The sequence below is a fragment of the Alosa sapidissima genome, chromosome 14 (assembly GCF_018492685.1).
Source record: "Alosa sapidissima isolate fAloSap1 chromosome 14, fAloSap1.pri, whole genome shotgun sequence".
Taxonomy (NCBI): domain Eukaryota; kingdom Metazoa; phylum Chordata; class Actinopteri; order Clupeiformes; family Clupeidae; genus Alosa; species Alosa sapidissima.
In genome coordinates, this window is record NC_055970.1 from 22,063,053 (window position 1) to 22,082,694 (window position 19,642).

Here is a 19,642-nt window from a genome sequence, read left to right on the forward strand (position 1 = left end):
CTCATAATTGGTAATTAAACAAAATCGATCACACAGAGTTTAATGTCCTCACTAATGTCAAGCTATAGGCCTACTAACTGAAACATTAACCCATAGTGAACGTTCCCCTACCCAAAATACCCTTCCCTGGATAATGTGGGCCAGCTTGTAGATTTAGATTTAGCCTAGATTTAGCCTACATTCACCCTAATAGTCTAGTTGACAGAAAGGTGAACCCGGAAATGTTGAGTACACCAAAGTTTTATGATAGAAATATATAGTATGGGTCCCCAGCATGCAGAAACTGCCGGATGCTAATTTGCATATGTTGGACAATTTGTGTAATTAAGCTAATTAGCATAAATTAGCATAATTGCCTATATTGATCATATTATAGGAGCTGCTTGGCCAAAATGGACAATGTTAGTATGTTTTTAGGGGTTACTGGAGATGCTGAGCCCATATCTGACATTTTCAAGACTCAAAATCACTATTTAAACATGGTTTGGTCACGTTCTTACTCTCATTAAGCTGATTTTGCTGATTTTTTGGGTGCGATTTAGACAGATTTTTGGAGGATAAAACTGTTCAGTGTTCAGGAATAATTTCAAGTTATTTCTCAATTCCACAATAATTTTGGAAATAGCTATTCACTGGCCCTCTGCTGTGACTCACAATTGAGTAAAAAAGGGAAGAACTAGCCTCTACTACTCCTGTCCTCATCCGTTGTCCTGTCGCCATCTTCTCCAGACTCTTCATCCCTGTCCTTCTGCTCTTTTAGCTGTGTATATATATATTGCAACATGTAACATCACCACTGCCTTTGCAGAAACAATAATTAGTACAGGCCAGGCCTGCAGCTGCACAGCTGCACTTTCCAGATACATGTATACACAGTTTTAACCCAGCTTTGCAGTTACAGCTGATAACATCTAACAAATCAGGAGGAGCAACAGGACTTGAATCAAGGGTGCTTTCCAAAGCAGCACCTGTAGATGGGCACGTTTTCCATGGAGGAGTAAGTTGCGTTCTGTAGGAGACAGTGTCTTCAGTGCTGGAGGAGCCGGGAGTGGGAGGCCTCACCGCCAGGGATGGATTACTGCACGGGCCTACCGGGCCCAGGGTCAGGGGGCCCTGAAGCCCAAGCCTTTGCATGAAATCATTGCCTCAATATCAACACATCAGGATGTATGGTGTATGAATCTGATTGAATTTACAGAGGCCTTCAGTAGAAGCCGCGGGAGGAGACCAGCCGTCGCCTGGGCCTGGCCACGGGAGGAGTGCTAGCCTGAAGAGGATCTCGATGCAGTGGACACGGCGGAGAAGGGCTTCACGCGACCGGGAGAGCGGCCTTGGCGGTGGCCCTGTCTGCAGAGCAGAGGTGGAGCGGCAAGGAGGTGGTGCCTTGAGGATGGACGGTTGGCGGAGCCGTGTGAGGCACGACGGTTGGGCAGCTCAGACAGAAGGGCCCTCTGAAAAACGGAACTCTAAGCCTTTGGGTGCGTGTGGGAGGCACCATGCTGTGCGGGCGCCTGTTCTTGTTGGCCTGTTCGCCAGCGCTCTTTAGAAAAATAAAGGGAAAAAAAGTTTGTTGTGAGAAATCTGATGGCACGAGCCAGATAGAAGGTCTAGGCCTTGGCGCAACTGTGGCGGAGTGGAGCGGCCGGGAGCAGCGGAGGACCGCTATGCGATGAGGCAGCAGAGGAGGGACGCCAACGTCGGTAGCTGTAGCCTGATTGCGCAGCGTGGTCCGGCTACGATGGAGCTGGAGTCTGCTGCCTCGACTGGCGAGACGACGGAGCAGAGTGTCGGAGGTGCGGTGCCAGTTACGGTGTTCAGTGGTGGAGAGTCTGTGCCAGTGTGCCAACTTTCGCCACTACACATGGTTTATCCTCAGCCAGTTACAAGTCATCCATGCATCTGTGTATCCATGCATCTCTACTGTGTATCGTCGGACTAATGGTATGTCGGACTTATGGTATCTCTCCTCAATGGGTCATTTTCGGACTAATGGGATGTCGGACCAATGGTCCGTCCCCGTTGCCTCGCTCCCCAGTTAGATATCTTAAAAGGCAGCAGATTTTACCGTTTTGAACAGAGCCACTGCCTCTGCACACAACTGGATGGACCTAACCAATCAGAGCACCAAAATAGCCTACCGCGAATCTTGTAGGGAGAACCGTCAAAACATCCTTCTTTTCAACAGATGCTTAATCACTGTTTCCTGTTCATTTGTTAAAGAAGCACTATGCAGGTCTGGTTATTCCTTCGCTGTTTCTGGGTTTTCGCCTGATTTAGGCTCGCATTTTTCACTAGTACACAGCTCCCCCTGCAGCTTCGGTAGCAAGTGACTGCTACGCTAAACCCCCACTAGCTAGCGAGCTAGCCATCAAGAAACCAAGCTAAACACATACAGGGTTCACAATAAAACGGTCGAGCAAACACAAGAGACTATCAAATCACATTACAAAGACGAAGTTCAACCAAGGGTAGGCTACTTACAATTTCAACAGCAACAAAGCCAATTCGGCGTCCGTTTTGCAGTCTTCAGAGTCTCTCACTTGACGCCATTCCTCAAATTCCCCTATGTTCACTCGGAACTACAATCTGACTACATTTTTGAGGCGCGATTGGATACTTCCGCTGAGTCACATCTGCATCTGGAAGCGATAGCAAAATCAGATTGGCAGATAGCGGACCGCTGGTGGCATGTCGCCGGTGGCGTGCCACTTGTGGTCCGCCGTTGGACCACCATCTCTTTAAATTTAACTTGTCATGAATATTTAGAAAAGTTAATAAAATGGACTGAACAAATAAAAAAAAAAGATTTTAGACCAATAGCGGCAAAATTTCGGCAATTTGTCTGCAACCCGCCAACGGACCGCCAGAGAACCGATGAGCAAAATGCCAGCAGACCGCCAGCTGGCAATGGAGCCAGCCTCTTGCTATCGGGGGGGGGGGGGGGGGGGACGCTGATGAGCCAATGACAGTCCAGCCTCAACGGGACTCGGACATCAGCTCGGACAACTCCATAGGAAACAACAGGGGGCAGGCATAAAATGACAAATTAATGGTTATTTATGGAGTTTATTAACTCAAAAAAAAACCGACGGATAACCATGGTCAAACGTTTTGCATTGGGGACGTGTAATACTGATAGCCGGTACCCCGAGAGGCTAGAAAACGGGGTATATTTTCATCAAAAGTAGCCTACAGGACGTCTCTCGCGTTTGCAACAGCTCGACGTAATGTAGGCAACTAAGCCAACAACGTGGGCACAGGTTCCCTGTTAAATCCCAAGATGAAAATGCTCATTAACCAACTACTATATTCTTACTACATCAAATATTAACGTAACCTAACATATCTTAGTATCAATCTTCCACTAGCTAGCTAGCTAGCATTAACGTCAGTGGGATTTGCACGGCTACTCTCCACAACTGCTTGTCACCTTGTATGTATTCTAAAGTTTTGAATACACCCATCCATAGCATAATTAAGTCCCTTTTGATAGCTTCTGGAGGAAAGTAAATCCTTTTATCGACCAAAACGTCCTCAAAGCCTGCTTTCATATACTGTCAGCTGCCATTGTCCACAATGTATTTCTAATCAAGTTTGGTTTGTTTGTCCGAGTTTTCACACGGTAACACTGGGGGCGGGGCTTAGCGACAGGTCAATTGAGATTAACGCCGGTGATCCACTAGCATGCGATGCGAACTCCGCAACGCAGTATCCCTATTCATTTCTATGAGAATCGAATTGCGCACCCGCATAGGATTCTGGGTATGCGGTGCGATGAGAGCTGTGAATCCGTCCATCGTGAGGGAAGTATCCAATAGCAGAGCAATACGCAGGGGAGGTCCATCATTACGTAGCCTAAACAAAACCTAATTTTCCGGTAGTGTGGTTACTGCCAAAACAACGTACAGAAACATGGTTGAAAAAATTAATCATAGCAGTGTCTACATTTCTGTGTTTATATGATGTGTCGCTAGAATCATACAGGGACAACTTTATGCAAAATTAAGTGGAAATAGTGGAGGGAAACATTTTAGTTGGTTGTTTACTAGACTAGTCATCCATTCTGTTATCAGCTCAGGATCATGCAGAGAATTGCCATTAGCTAAGACTAATTTAATAAGGTACGGTTCGCGTTCCTGGGATGAAAATAACAGTGCATACCTTGACAGCTAAACATGCCAGTCTATTAGCTGCGCCATTTTCTGACCCCATGCTGGGAGCAGCCCCCAGCCTAGGCTCTGGATGTTTACAAATATTGAAGGGGTCTATTTCCCAACCTCAAAAATAAGGGTCAGATTTTTTACTGACCCTTAGTTGCCTTTACAAAAATAAAAGGTTTGAGCAAACTGGAGGTTTAGCAAACTGGAGGGTGATTTGTGGGAATCAAATGAGTTCACTAGAAAATATTGCCAGAAGTTTGCCAATGTTGGCCGCTAGAGTTGGCCGCAAGAATGAGTTTTTCACTAGTGGCAAATGTGTTCGCTAGAGATTTGCCACCACTCTTAGCTAATGATGGCAAACTTCCAGTGAACCTCTGGTAATAAACCCAATTTGGATATGAAATTGCTGCAAATTTGCTGCAACATTGCCAAAAGCTAACCGCAACTGTTTGCCAGAAACCAAATTTGAATGTGAAAATATGACCATGCCACAAATTTCTGTAAGGGTGGGTAGCCTACTTCAGATGAATATAGTATACACTTAATATTTAACCACTATTTGTCATTATCAAACGTGCAGAAATCTGCAGAAATGGCTGACCAACGTAGTTCTTCTATCAAACCGGCAAAAAAGGGGTTAAATAAGGACATTCGAAGTTGGGTACACTGTAGAGCTCTACTGCTACAATGTGTCGACAGCCAATCAGGCGCTCCGTATACGCTTACGCAAAGCACCCACAATGCCCGCAAAACAACCACACCTTGATTCACAGTTGCATGCTTAAGTACGAACGTGGATTGCAATTCGTTCCGTCCAGAATATGAGGAAACGTGTAAATTCACTTGTCTGAAGAGCTGCAAAAGAACGGTGAGTTTTGATGATGAACAAACGATCGTTTTCATCTCATGTTTAGAAACCATGATGGCGGCTCAAGCAGTAGTCGGATGATGGGGGTGGTGCAAATTTGCACGGTGTAGACTATGGTCATTATTTTTTTTATTTATTTATTTATTTTCCAAATTGTAAGCTAAGCCGCCTAACTCGAATTGCCACAAAAAATCGCATTTCAGTCCATTAAGAGAATACTTGTGTGTTTTTCCTGCTAGTTATCGGTGTCTTTTGTGCAGTGTTGACCACTGAAAACCGTAGCGATGGTATGTAATCGCTTAAAGACAGAGCAGCCTGGATGCTGGCATTCCTGTCTCAAAGCAGGAAAATGTGTAGGGATAACGGTTTAACGTTGGTGTCTCTGTGGAAAGTAGACGTTTAGCAGTGGGAAACCACGTACATATGAGGCTATACGATGACAAAGAAATCTAGGCATCGTGGCTACCTCAGTCCGTGTGCGTGAAGAATGGAATGGAAAGTTGGACGGCAAATGGTCTTCACACCTGGGCTTTTGAGAGAGTGTAGGCACGAGGAAAGGGCTTTGATGTAAAGCTGTGGCTGCATCACCAAGGTTGGTTTGAAATGATAATAAGCCCTAAGGCTTGCTTCCCACAAGAATCGTGTTTTTCGTGTTCATGTGTAATAACGGATGACAGCCTGAAATCAGGATGGATGGACATAGCCTAAATTGTTCCTGAGAGTTTCAGGTTGTGATGACAGGCCTACTGTAGGGTCGCCTAATTGAATAACCATAACGAAATGTGGGCTAGGTATAACCTTTGTATGGAAGCTCTAACAGTTTAGGTCCTGTTTTCTTGTGATCTCCAAATGTTTAAGATTAACCTCGAGATAACGACACTTAATAACAGCACATTTGTAGGCATGTCACAGACACATGCAAGACATAGCATGCTTTTACTGTTGGGCTGAAAACAATATCATTCATATAATTCCAGCGATCCCACGACAGAAAGGCCCTCCTTGCAGCAATAGTAGCCTAAATAAAAAAAACAGCTCCAGTGATGTGACCTTTGTTGAGAGGCCCCTCAAGAATAACACAGAACCATTGTTGTGAGTGTAAAAACACACACATGCAGTAAAAACACACACATGAAACTGTATTTCGCTACGCTACTTGTTTTGGAACATCAACGAACACCACTAACCACTCAGTGAGTTGCACAGTTTTGAAAACGAACGTTAGTGCGTATGTCAGGTTAAAAAAAAACATTTTTGACAAATGAAGGAACATGAAGCAAGATAGTAGTGAGTAGTGATTTTTCTTGAAAAATCAACTTTAAATACAATAGAACAATATTTACAGTTATTTTTATAACTGTATAAAAGTTTTTATAACTGTCTGTGGACAGCCCAGGCTCCAAAAACGGCAACAAAAATACCTAAACCTGCATAGTATACCTTTTAAAACAGCATGTTACATAAGGATGATGCTTTTTGGGTCCTCTCGCAGCAGATCTGATTTGAACGTTATGCTACTCCATTTAGTTGGGAACGTATCTGAGCATGCATGAGAGGAACAGAGAGAGGGCCAGGTTCCAGCTGGGTCATATATATAGAGTTACCACAGTGCCACCTGTGGTTGTATAGAATAACCTGTGGTAACTCTATACAAAACATATTGATCTCAATAGTGCATTTTGCCCATGTTCAGTGTGGAAAATAAAAAGGAAAGATTTGCATAACACAAGTCAAAGTGGTGTACTCTGAAAATGAGAACCAAAATTATTTTTCAGACTTGTGAGGTCTGCTGTTCAGACCCTGAAGGGATTTTTTTTTATTCATTGCTTTTTGTGAGAGTGTTTCTACTTATCTCAATAAGGAAAATAAATTAAGAGCCTATGTTGAGTACAAATATGTCTTCTGAAGGCCTAAACAGAGCCCAGCCAAAAACTCCAATACAATTTTGATCAGCTTTGAGGGACAGCTATGACCATGCAGGATCATCCAGACCAAACGTGACTATTGTACTACATACTATTCCTATTTATGTACCAACATGCAAGGTTTTGCGCTATGGCCTTGTGAACTTTGACAAAAAAAGGCCAAACAAAATCGACACCCTCTCCCCCCCGTAAAACTGGCTGTATCTTGGAAAGTATTGATCTTACATAAAAGTAATTTTACAGTGTGTACCCTGGGTAACATAGGAACACCTGGTCATTTTTTCAGATTTTTTTGAGACCTAAGTGTGTGGGCCCTGGTTGAATTGACGTGGATAGACCCAGCTGGCTTGACCCAGATAATTGATATCTCCTTTTTAATGTAAGATACATTTAAAAGGAAATCATGAAGGCAACAGTAGTTCCCACTACTGACCATTTATAAACTGTGAGAGGGCACAACCATAGGCACAGCACTAGCCATAGGCTATATTTGAATGGAGCTAGCAAAAGATCATAATGAGAACGTGTAGACACAATGCCCTTAAAGTGACAGTGCACCATTTATAAACAAGAGCAAATTAGCAGTATTTCTTGAGAAATTAATATAAAATTACTTTGTCATTATTATCAGTTGAATGATATAAAACAGTTATTTGTTTGGGAGGTTGCCCGTCGGCCAAATTTCAAAGTTTGCCCCCCCACCTTAGTGTCTAGGAGGGCATTCTTCAGACGAGGACTGGCAGAACAGAAGGCTCAATCACCCATTGTTCTTAGTTTGGTCTTGGAACTGTGGAGGTGGTTTGTGTTAACGGAGGGATCGTGTTGAGTGTAGTTGGGTGAGGAGCTCTTTAAGGTGGGGTGGTGTGAGAAGGGATGTTCTATCCTAGCGGATACAGAAAGCCAGTGGAGTGAGTGCATCCATGCAGTTGCAATCCAGTGCATTGCAGTAGTGCAGTCTGAAGGAGACAAAGGCATGGACCAGCTTTTCGCCATCAGAGAAGGTGAGAGTTGGACAGAGCTTGGCATGAAGATGATGGAAAGAAATCATACAGAGGTGTTTGATATGGGTTTCAAAGGTGAGATGGGGGTCAAATCTAACATCAAGATGGTGACTGATGGGAAGAGGGTGACTGATGGGAAGATGGACGGAGAAGGTCATGCTGGTTATGGAGGATGACTGCAAAGGGCCTGTAATTCCAAAGAAAATATGGCATCATCTAATTTAAAAGTGCTTGTAATTTGAGCAGTTTCCCAGCTGGAGGGAAAAATAGGAAGTCGGATACAGAGATTGATCGTATGTTGAAAAACAGGTACAAGGCAAGGTGTCAGCATGAGTCTTCAAAAAGTTCACATGTTTAAACCATAGATGTCATGGGCATAGGACTTTTTCTAGTAATTCTATTTTAGAAGGCTTGTTCTGTGAACAGTGTTTCCCCTAGAATTTTTTTCCAGCAGCGGTGCTGTTGATCGTAGGAAGACCCCCCCCCCAAAAAAAAAAAAGAGAGAGAAAAAATGACTCCTTAAATGGTGACTTCTGGTGGATTTTGTGAAAGAAAGTAAAGAAAATTGAGTTACAAATTATGACATAACCATCAGCACAAGCATTTACAAAGCATGATTATTGCAGTACTTGGAACAGGATTATTCATGTTTTTCTTTCACCTTTTTCATTTACATTATTAGTATTAGCCACTAGTAATAATTAGTATTAGCAACTGTACACTGTAGGCCACTGTACAAACTATTACTATTTAGAATATACAGTGCTGTGCATAAGTTAAGACATTTATATATAATAACATTTATTTATTTACGATACATGATACAGTAAAAAATAATTGATGTCCTATTTTTTTTTAATTAAGGCATTAAGACAAAAGGCAAAATATGTTTTGTATTCCTCCCTTTAGCCAATTTCAGCATGGGTGTCTTAACTTTTGCACAGCACTGTATAAACTATATAGACTTCTCTTTCATGCCATTACACTGTATTGGTGCTGTGCAAGTTGAATTGAGTGCCTGTCACTTTAATGCCGTGACGGCCCGTGATGCTGGCTTGATTATCACGTTTTTAAGCTAATTTAGTAGCGTTGTTGTGCATGGTGCATAAGAATATGTGGATGAAATGAATTATGTTTCCCATGTCATTTGGTAAAATAAATGGTCAAAAATTTGAAGAAAATCTATCTTGGATTATAGCAGATAAGTGTCTTGTATCATATCTATAATTTTGGTGAGCTCTACAGGAATTACAAACTATCTCAGATGTAAATGCTTGCGTATCCAATAGGCTAGCTAGAATTTAGTTACACAGCCAGGGCTTGAAAGCATTGCCTGTATCACAAACAAAAACGAAACAATGCGTGGAATTTATCTGGGAATAGGCTACTGAAGGTAGGGGCGAGCTACCTCGCTGGCGTGTTTAATTTGGTTCCTTGGTTAACATAAGGTATGCTACGTTTTTTTCCACAAAATTGCTTCTGCTAATAAACTTAAACATCAACACAAACAAGTGTGATCTCCTGTGGAATCCCTGACTGCACCTTCAACGTTAGCCTACTATTATTTGTTGACATGAAACCTGAACGAACGGCAGCTGTTCCTGAAGTTCACTTGCGTCTATTTTTTTTTTATATTAGGCAACTTTTTTTGCAGTGGCGCTTGAATTCCAGGAGCGGCGCTGCGCCGCTGATGAATACATTGTAGGGGAAACACTGGTGAAATCTCAGAAAATGAGAACTGGCAAGATAATAGAGGGAAAAGGTGAGGGATGAGAAGGAAGTAACACAATTGGGTGCTAGTTCCTTAACAGACTTCCTAAAGCTGATCGTTCCGGTCCTTGATTGTGATTGGCTGAATCGCGTTTGATGCTTATGTGGAATGCAGCATAAACATACACCTTGACCGTAGTTCGTTCTATATTACTGCACTACCTCAACTTGATAGAAAAGTTGGGAGTAGCTGCGTCTCGACGTTGTCAGATATGTTGTAGCCGCTTGCGCGACATGCCTACGCCCCTTAGCTGTTGTAAAATCAGTGTAACCTACAGCCTCTCTGGGCTTATTGCTTAAATACAAAATAAGCATTGCAAGCACTTTCACTCTTCAGGTTTAGTAGTAAGAGTATCTTGTAGGGAAATCTGAATATTGACTTCATTTTTCTTGTAATTTTTGTCGGAGATTACTTAAGTGTCTGCCATAATGGTTTGTGGGAGGAAGGCTTGAGTAATGTATTGCTGGAAGTAGCTGTATTAGTTTTTTTTCCCTCTTTAGTGTTTTTAAGGATTTATATTTTTGTGTGCCCACATGGCAGCATTTTGTCTGCAAATTTTGTCTGCAAATACCATACTCTGTTAATGTCGTGCTGGTATTTTAGGTATGCACATGAAAATTAGAGCCTGAGCTAAAAATTGTCATGCCAAGTTTATCAAGTTTCACTGTCACTATCATTGTGAGAAAATAGTCTACCATATGAAAAATACTTTTGAAATTGCTCTTTGAGTCGGATCTGCTCAAAAAGCAAATGGGTTTTCTTAGCCTGTGCTTCACCTTTCCATCAACTTTTGTGAAAATTGTACAGGTAGTTTTAGCGATATTGTTGACAAACATACCACACAGCAGTAGCCTCATAGTGCACTCCACTCTATGAAACATTACAACGTCTAAGAAGACGATATGTTTATGGAATGAAAGTGGACAGGAACTAATAAGATCTGATTACTGTTGCTGTTTATTGTTGAATTGTGATGATGTGAACTCCAGTCAGCGGAGGACACTTACCATGCAACCAGGACAATATTCTGCACCTGCCCTAATTCTGCAGCAGCGGTAATCATTTTGTGGGGACGGGCTGCTGCTACAAAATGCGCACAGAAAAAGGACCCAACTAAATTGTCGAATGTTATGTATTGTTTTTTAATTCACTTCAGTTGTCCATGCATTTGTTTTCACCGAGCTGTCCCAAACCGGAAGTGCTCACAGGAATAAAACAAACTGGAGAGGTGAAAAGACCCCCCTAGAGGGAGTTAGTGAAGAACACAAGAGCATAAGCACACCTTTTTAAATTTTACCCTTTGAGATCTGGTGGCTACACAGTCAGTCAGCCAGCCAGCTAGGAAATTATCCCTGGGTTGATGTTGTGGGCTTTGGCAAGTCTATCTGCTAAACTCTGGGGTTGGATACAATTTCAAGCTGAAAAAAAAAATCAATAAAAAGTAGCCGTGTGAAATTATTTGCCCCTTCCATGTGGTTTAGAACCATGTTCAGTAGACTGCCTGTGGCATCCTCAACACCCCCACCCTCCCTATCAGCTAACTGAAATGGATTAAGTTGCGCCTAAGTTGAGCACAAAATGTTGTTGTTTTTTTGCAACCTTCTCAAAGACTTTCATGATAAAAGCAGTGAGTACCACTGGTCGGTAGTCATTTAGGTGCTTTGGTAGAGGCACTGACCCTTTTCAGAGTTGGAGTGACTTCCAGAATATTAGGGAGAATATGTCAGAATATGCTTTTGCACAGTTTTTCAGGAAACAACCACCAATATTGTCTGGACCTCAACTCTTCCTTTCCTACATTCCTCTGAGGAGTTTGAATGTCCTGTCTCTAATCACATTTAGACTTATATGATTCTGCTCTGCCCATACACAGACAGTCAATTAGTAAAACTAGATTCTCTCCGCAAAAATAAATCATGCTTGTCAATTTGTCTACATCTCCTACTCCAGCCCCTACTCCTGCAACTTTTGTGTATGTAAATGAGTGTGTGCATAGTGTGTGTTTGACCCCCGGACCCCCATAGCTTCCTACAACTACGACACGCATGCGTGTGTGTGTTTATGCGTGTGCGTCTGTGCCTATGCATGTGTACTGTGTGTGTATGCCTGTGTCCTTATGTGTGTGTGTGTTTATGTGTGCCTATGCATGTGTACTGTGTGAGTGTGTGTGTGTGTGCCTGTGTGTGTGCGTGCGTGCATGTGTTTGTGTGTGTGTGTGTGTGTGTGTGTGTGTAGCTGATATGGCCCCCCATGAACCGAATTCCACAAAACTTGGCATTCAGAGGGTGTCAATGATCCTACACTTCAAGTTTTGAACCTATCAGCCAAAGATACCTGTGATTACAATGCATTGTTTTTGCCATTTAATTTTTAACTAGGTGGAGCTACACCTCAAATGAGTGGATATGGGATGTGTTGGCATGGCCCCTTGAGACCAAAATATGAGAAAAAGTTGGTCATCTTAGGCCCTACGGTTCTCGAGATATTCACAGAAAACTGTGTCCGGCCTACCCTCCTTTTGGCGGGCCCGGTGCGGCAGGGGAGGGCGATGGATCAAAACGAAAATCCGTGGTTTCGTGCCATCCTTGTGGGGCTACATGCCCATCAAGTTTCGTGCAGCCCAGTCTTTCAGTGTCCCGGGAATAGTCACAAAATTACTAAATTAAAAAAAAGCGGCGGTCATAATTATATAATTATAAGTGTTAAAACGGTAATTCTATTAAATGGATGCCTTTTCCACTATATTTCATCAAAAGTAAATTTATCTTCAATTTATCCACATCATTAAAGACATGATCACCAACAGGTGAATTCAGTGAATTTAATTGTTTTTGTCTGGTTCTTGTTTTTTAATGTGTCAAATTGTGACAGGATATTGATTTTAAGGAATGCTTAAACCAGGTCAGACCTTGCTTTACGACCTACCTTGCACACTGATTTAGACAATGGTCTCCCCAGGATCAATTTCCTAGAGACACTGCTAATAGCAGTGTCTCTAGGGCCCATGGGCCATGTCTTATCTGAATTGCCACAGGCTTGGTTCTCAATTGACAAAACATATTAAGTATTGGACCATATCGTAGTTTACTTGATTAATGCAAAAAAAAAAAACATTTGACACCTTTCGAAAATACTATTCCAGCTTATGTGTGTTGAGCATCAGCTACACTGTCAGTGAATGTTAGGTGAGCATTACTTGCAGGTAGCCTGGCTAACGCCAGACTTCATCTCATTGAGATGGGGTCTGGGAACTACACATTCATTTTCTCGTATTTGAGATGTGGTTTACGAATGCCCAGAGCTGTTTATTGGGTGCTACGAATGTCTATCAAATGCGCCTGTACGTAGCTCATAACCGCTTCGGTGTGTCGTCATAGTCTTGTTGTCCCCCCTGCCTAGCAGCGCGAATAAAATTGCGTGTAAGGCAGCATGGAGAAACCCAGGCTAATTTGCAGGCTTACTGTAACGAAAATTAGCTGAACCGTGATTTTTGTGTACTGTTACACCCCTAGACCCTATTGGTTGGTTTGTTTAACTGATAACATAATTACTTCTGGGGCATACACTGCTGAGGGTGTTTGGATTATGGATGGATATATACAGTGTCGTGTACAAAAGAAGATCAATATGTCTGATTTCTATCAGTCAAATACAGAGGGGCCAGGGCTGTCAGCATAGAATTTTATTTTGATCATGTGTCATGATGTGGCCTTGACACATGCCTCCATACTTCTCCTATTCTATATGAAAGACAATGTGGTTGGGGTTTTAATTTCAGTTGACAGATTGAAAATAAGCCCGGTCTATCCTAGTTATTGACAAATAAGGGTAGTTGAAATCTTTTATATGTTGTCAGGTTTGTCCCATAGGATTTTATTGCATGGTCCTTTGCAATTTCCAGCATATTTGACCAATTAAGATCACTTTTCTCCCTATTAAAACATTTAAACACAAAAGTTTCTCAAAATTGGGCCTGGAGTGAAACATTCCAAAGTGTTCCTTAAATAAATACGTGTCAATCATCACTGCATGCTTCATGGCAATACATACAGTAATTACCTACTCATGAGTAGCTACTTCAAAAATGGCCCTGATGGAGACCTTACACAGGTGGTTGCTACAATCTGATTTGAAAAAACTGTCCCAAAGTGTCGATTAGAACTGGTGTCTCTATGTAATTACCTTTATGTTGCATTAAGAGAAATTAGAGTGAGAGTTATGGTTAGAGTTATGGGGTGCTCTGAAAAGAAAGACCATAGTATCCAAAATAAACCAAATGTCGTGAGGCATGACAACTGGTAAAGAGAGATTCAAAAGGTTATAGTTTTTCTCTGCAAGAACTAGCTTCATTTATCAAATATGTACTGCTGCCATGGAGCCATTTAAACACAACTTCATAGCAAAATCCAACTATCAATTGACCAGGCATTCTTTAGTTTAACTTTTCTAATTTTGCCGCTGGAGATGTAAAGTACATCATTATCCTGTTATACTCAGAGTTGACATTGCAATCAAAGAGCCAAATTATTTATTTATTATAAATGTATTATTTAATTAATTATTTAGCCAAATGTATTATTATGCTATGTCAGCTTGTAGCTGTCGACCAATCAGTGGGTCATTGTGAATTAAAACCCATTCTTCTTGATCAAACAAATATACTGATGCCATTATTTCCTTTAAAATGTTTTTTTGAATGTACACTACTTAAAAACTTTCGCTGGTACTGAATATTATGAACTGAATCATGTTCTGGTTCTGAGACCATGAGCAGATGTCGATTCATTTCTTGCTGCTTTTCTTTTCTTTGGCATTATGGCTGAATATGAATGGCGCCTCTCACTTTGTATCTCTTATGCCTGTGTATAATTTTATATTTCCTTCACTAGACTCAGCTATTATTTTTATTTTTGTTTCAGATTGATTGAAGGATGAAGCTTAACCATCCATTTCTACCAACTGGTGTATTCTACTGGGTATCCAGAAGATTCCTGACCTAAAATTGTTTTGGAATATGTGACTTCAAGGCTGCGGACTCCTCAGGGCACAAGGATTACGTGGGGACATACATGACTGCTCAAATCATGCAGCCTCCACCGAGTCAACATTCAAATGTTCTCATTTCACTGGTTGGCATAACAAACCAAGGACCTTCCCAGACAAGCAACCATAAGTTGTTCTGCTCCAAATGTCGCTTTTCCACCAAGGACCATGACCTCTTTGAGCGACACTTGGCTCAGCATGCAGGGGTCACCTTTACCTGTAACATGTGTGGCCACATCTCGTATACTAAAGTGGAGTCTCAGCGGCATGCCGTGCAACACTCCGGAAAGTTCCCGTTCAAGTGTGACTTCTGCAGCTATGGCGCAGTGAGGAGAGACTATGTAGTGAAGCATGTCCAACGAGTACATGCCAAGAAGAAGGTTGGTTCCTTTCAGGACGGAACACAGAATGTACTAATAATGGGAGATGTGTCTATAGCATCTGTCCCCAAAGTAGGACTGCCAACTCTCATAGATGTCACTGAACAGACAGCTAAAGCATCTGGTCAGGCTTTTGATATTGTGCCAAATTGGATGCCTTTGACAGTGAGTCAGCCACAAAGGAACAGCACAAGCCATTTGGGCAGTATGTTGAGCCAGCAAGTTACATCAAACAGATATCTCAACCCACAGAGTCAGTATGTTGGTGTTACTTCAAAAACAGAGTGTGTGTCAACAAATCTAAATTCTGCTGGTGCACCAAACCAAATTATCAGTATAACACCGATTAGGATTCCTAATGCAGCAAATAACCCTAATGGCAATGTTCCAGCAGGAAGTCAACCAAAATCTTATACAGGCAAAGTCCTCACAAGCTTGAAACAATCCACAAGTAGTGCCCCAGATGTGCTTAGTATTATCCCTAGTCAAGCCATATATACGGCTACACATGCTACTCCAAACACATCAAATTACTCAGATCACCGAATACCTCCAATAATCCTACGGAAAACTCCGCAAAGATCAGTGGACGTGATTCCCAATGTAACCAACAGAAATCTTCCAGCATCCAGTGCAGGCAAAGTCCTCACAAACTTGAACCAGTTTGGACCAACAAGTGTTACTACAAATGGGGTTAGTGCTATCCCCAGACAGCCACTACATTTGGGTACACCTAATACTTCAAACACACTGAAACACTCAATTTGCAGAACACCTCCAAACATCCTACGGAAAAGTCAACAGCGTTCAACAGGAATTGGTCCAAGACCATCATATGTGTCCAGTAATGGTGTTGTAAGTCAGGCTTGTGTTGGTTCATCATCAAACACAATTCCTATAAGTATGAGTCAGGCCCTTTTAGGTACTTCAAACATGACACCTGTTTCATCAAATCAGACCACCAGACCAACTCTAGGTGCAGTTTCTAATCTGCCAGGAAAGATGATTACTCTGACTTCAAATAGGCCCCTAGATTCTGCAATTGGTTCATTTGGTCATTTAACAAGCAGGACTGCCAACACAGTAGGCCAATCACTAAATCCCCAAAACCGACAAATGGAATGTCAGATCGGGAGTAAAACTTCAGAGTCTTTCCTGCAATCCTTAGCTCTTCAGGGAAAATGTCTGCCTCTTATAAACAATAAGCCTGAGGTGGTATCACCTGTCCAGGTCGAGCTGTTGGAACCATTGAACCAGCCAATTCACCATGACCGTACTCTGACTGTATCTTACCCAGAGGAGGTCAGCATCCCCCCAGGTAGCCTGGTGGAGTTGGTCGAAGTGAAAACTATTAACGGCACCCAGGAGTTGCAGTTTAGGATCGTGCCACAGCAATCTGTGGGATGTTCAAATAAGAATGCCTCGAACGCTGCAACTGCTGCTCCGATTCCTGCACCAGCTGCTGCTCCAGCAGCAGGCACAACCTTCAAGGAAGTAGTGTCTAGGGACAAAAGGCTGAGTAAGATGGAGACCTGTTCAAAGACGGACTCCGGTCAGACTCCTTCTATTTCAAAACCTAGTTTATTTAAAACATCCAGTGCACCCACCACCACTTTGAAAAGACACACTGACGTTAGGATTAAAGTGAAAGAAGAACCACTAGAACAAGACTGTTTTTGTGCACCTGTGTCACAAGAGTTGAATAAAGGGTGCGGATCACAGGCTAACTCTCTAAGCCTAACTACTCATCTCTCAACTGCTTCACTCAGAGAGAGAAAGAAGGACCAATCTTACTCCTCACATTCTTTACTTTCTCATAATAAGCCGCCTGTTGCTAGCAACAAAAGTTTAACCTCTGGTGGACTTCTCAAAGACAGCAAGGTTTCTGAAACCTCAGTGGAGAAGCATAGGGACTGTATTGGTGAGGTGGAAGCTGGGGGCTTGCCTGTAATCTTATCTGTTTATTCATTGGAATATAGTCCGGAGAGTGAAGAGTTTCCATGTGTAGTTGAGAGAAGGCAGTCACATGGTATTGGTGCAAACAACCATGAGACATACACATCTGCTGAGGATTGTGTTAATAACCTCTTGGTTCCACGTCAGTCATCAGCTGTAGAAACATTAAGCCAATATTTTCAGCAAGACGGGGATTATGCAACACCACCAGCCAAAAAGAGGCCTATGGACGGGCCAGAGAATGAAAATAACAGACACAAACTGAATATACAAATTGAGAGACCTGCCTGGGCATTACCAACTCAGGAGTTGGTGAAGAGTAATCAAACTAACACACCCAGTATGCCTACAGACTCAAATTCCAGATTGGATTTCAATGGATGCAAATCAGTAGAGGCACACACACCACATAGACAGCCACAAAAATGTTTATCTCCACCTGACACTGAAGTCAGAGGAAGAACAAACTGTGAGGCACAGATTAGTAGTTTTGAACATAAATCTTATGAACAGCTATTCACACTGGTTCCAAGAGTGTCTTTAGTAAGGATTTCAAATAAGCATCTCCCACCACCTCAACCTGAGATACAATCAGAAAAGCGCAGAGAGGATGCCACTTTTACAGCAAGACCAGTCCTATCCTGTGCCTCCAATAAGCAGAATATCTCTGTCCACCAGCAGGCCTGTCACGAAGTTCTCAAGCTTCGTCTGAAAAGGAAAAAATGTGAGTCTGAGAATGACTCATGCGATATATTTGAGGCACTGGTAACACCACCGACTCAGGCAAATGTTGAGCCATTCATTTTTCCAGAAGAGAGGCAACATAAAGACAAGATGTCGGCTAAACGCCGGAAGTTCAGTGGCACTGTGATCTCACAAAGACTTTGTCTGACTCCTGTAAAGGACGATCAGCCTGTGAAATGCCCAGGCCCCAACCAGCCGGTGGTTGTCCTCAACCATCCACACCCACTGGCTCTGAGGTTGGGAAGAGGCCTACAGTCACCAGTAGACAACAGGGGAATCGCCCCACTGCGCATTGTGTTTTCCAGAGACACACACAGAATTGTACCAGAATTTGTGAGGTCCCCATCATTAAAAATGAAGTTTAAAAAAGTTCAGGGTAACCAGTACCAAGTTACTGAGCTGTTGGCTGAAGGGATTTCTGACAAGCTGATTTTATGAGTCTGACCATTTTCACCTACATTAGGTGTGGAGACACTTGGCTTCAGGTTTAAGAACCTGTGAATTACAGCCAGGTGTACATATCTCTATACAGTATGTAAAAATACATAGTCAGACAAAGTCTTTTTAAAGTTTTGATAAAGCAAATGCCAGACAAATTTAAGGTGTTATTTTATATGAGACAATTAAATCATTTTGTATTGATGATCGTGTTAGTCTGATGTGTAATCTCTCTGTTGTGCTCTACTTAACGTTCACCGTAGTGTTGCTTCTGGATTGCACAATTTGAGTGTTGTCTGCTCATGCAGAAGTTGAACCAGATAAACAATGCAACTTGCTTCACTGTCCAATCTGAATAGCTCTATTATTACTTGAATTGGATGTTTTCATTTGATGGTATTTGTTTTCTGACTCCCGTGGATCGATTTTGGCTTAAGAGTAACAGTGGCGTAAGTCACGGATGTCCCTGAGCCCGGAGGCCACTCATAGTTTGGAGTGTGTTGGGTTCCACCCTTTGCATACAAAATGCACTAAATAAAAGTGACTTGACTTGACTTAACTATTTTCCCTCTGAGCACAATAAAGTATACCTTACAAATAGACAGCCAATGTGTTGCCCTCACCTCTCTGTTTGCATGACTGTTAGTGGATAGTGTAAGTATTAGAAGGATGGACAAACAAGTGAAAGAAGTATATTTTGCTGCTTGTTATACTGACCATGAGTAGAATGGTGTAATTTTAAGCATACAACAATTATGAAAATGTTGGTGATGATACACAACGCAAACTTTTGAGCATTATTGTTGGGGAATGTTGCGTGTGTTCTTGTTGTAGCACCTTCCCATTGATTTTTTTTTATTTTCTGTAGAGCTCATATTACAGAGTCAGTTTTCATCTGAATTGTAAAATACTTGACCAAAATAATGAAACTCTGTATTGCACCCAAGACTCACAATGTGTTAAGTTACCGCAAATTTAGTTTATATATTTATGTCCATGTCAGTATGTACTTTATTACAATGCAAATAAAACTGGTTCTTTTGTATTTGTTAGGCTACATTGTATAATTTAATAGTTGCTAGAAATGGCTTAGTATAGTGCTGTGCGTGTGCAGTGATTATGAGGCAATCTTTGATCCACAGAACATAAATAACAATTTTCATACCAGGGCTGCAAACTCCTTTTAGATGAGATTTCACTTTTTTGAGATCTGAGGAGAAATTATTTTGGGGTTGTAGGGTGGGGGAGGGGCACTTCTTGTCCCACCCAACTGAACAGTTTCTACACTCTGCCTCTGATTGGGTCTGACAACATTCTTACCCTGACCTCACACCCTACCAACTAACCCGTAAAGGC

General features: G+C 42.0%; 1 protein-coding gene across 1 annotated transcript; it reads left to right on the plus strand.

Annotated features, from left to right (window-relative positions):
* The first annotated feature begins 4,871 nt into the window (after positions 1 to 4,871).
* Positions 4,872 to 19,331, plus strand: LOC121681703. Its single transcript, XM_042061600.1, has 2 exons — positions 4,872 to 5,028; positions 14,645 to 19,331. Exon 2 carries the CDS (start codon positions 14,795 to 14,797, stop codon positions 18,284 to 18,286), a length of 3,492 nt encoding a protein of 1,163 aa, XP_041917534.1. The 5' UTR covers positions 4,872 to 5,028; positions 14,645 to 14,794; the 3' UTR covers positions 18,287 to 19,331.
* Positions 19,332 to 19,642: the final 311 nt, after the last annotated feature.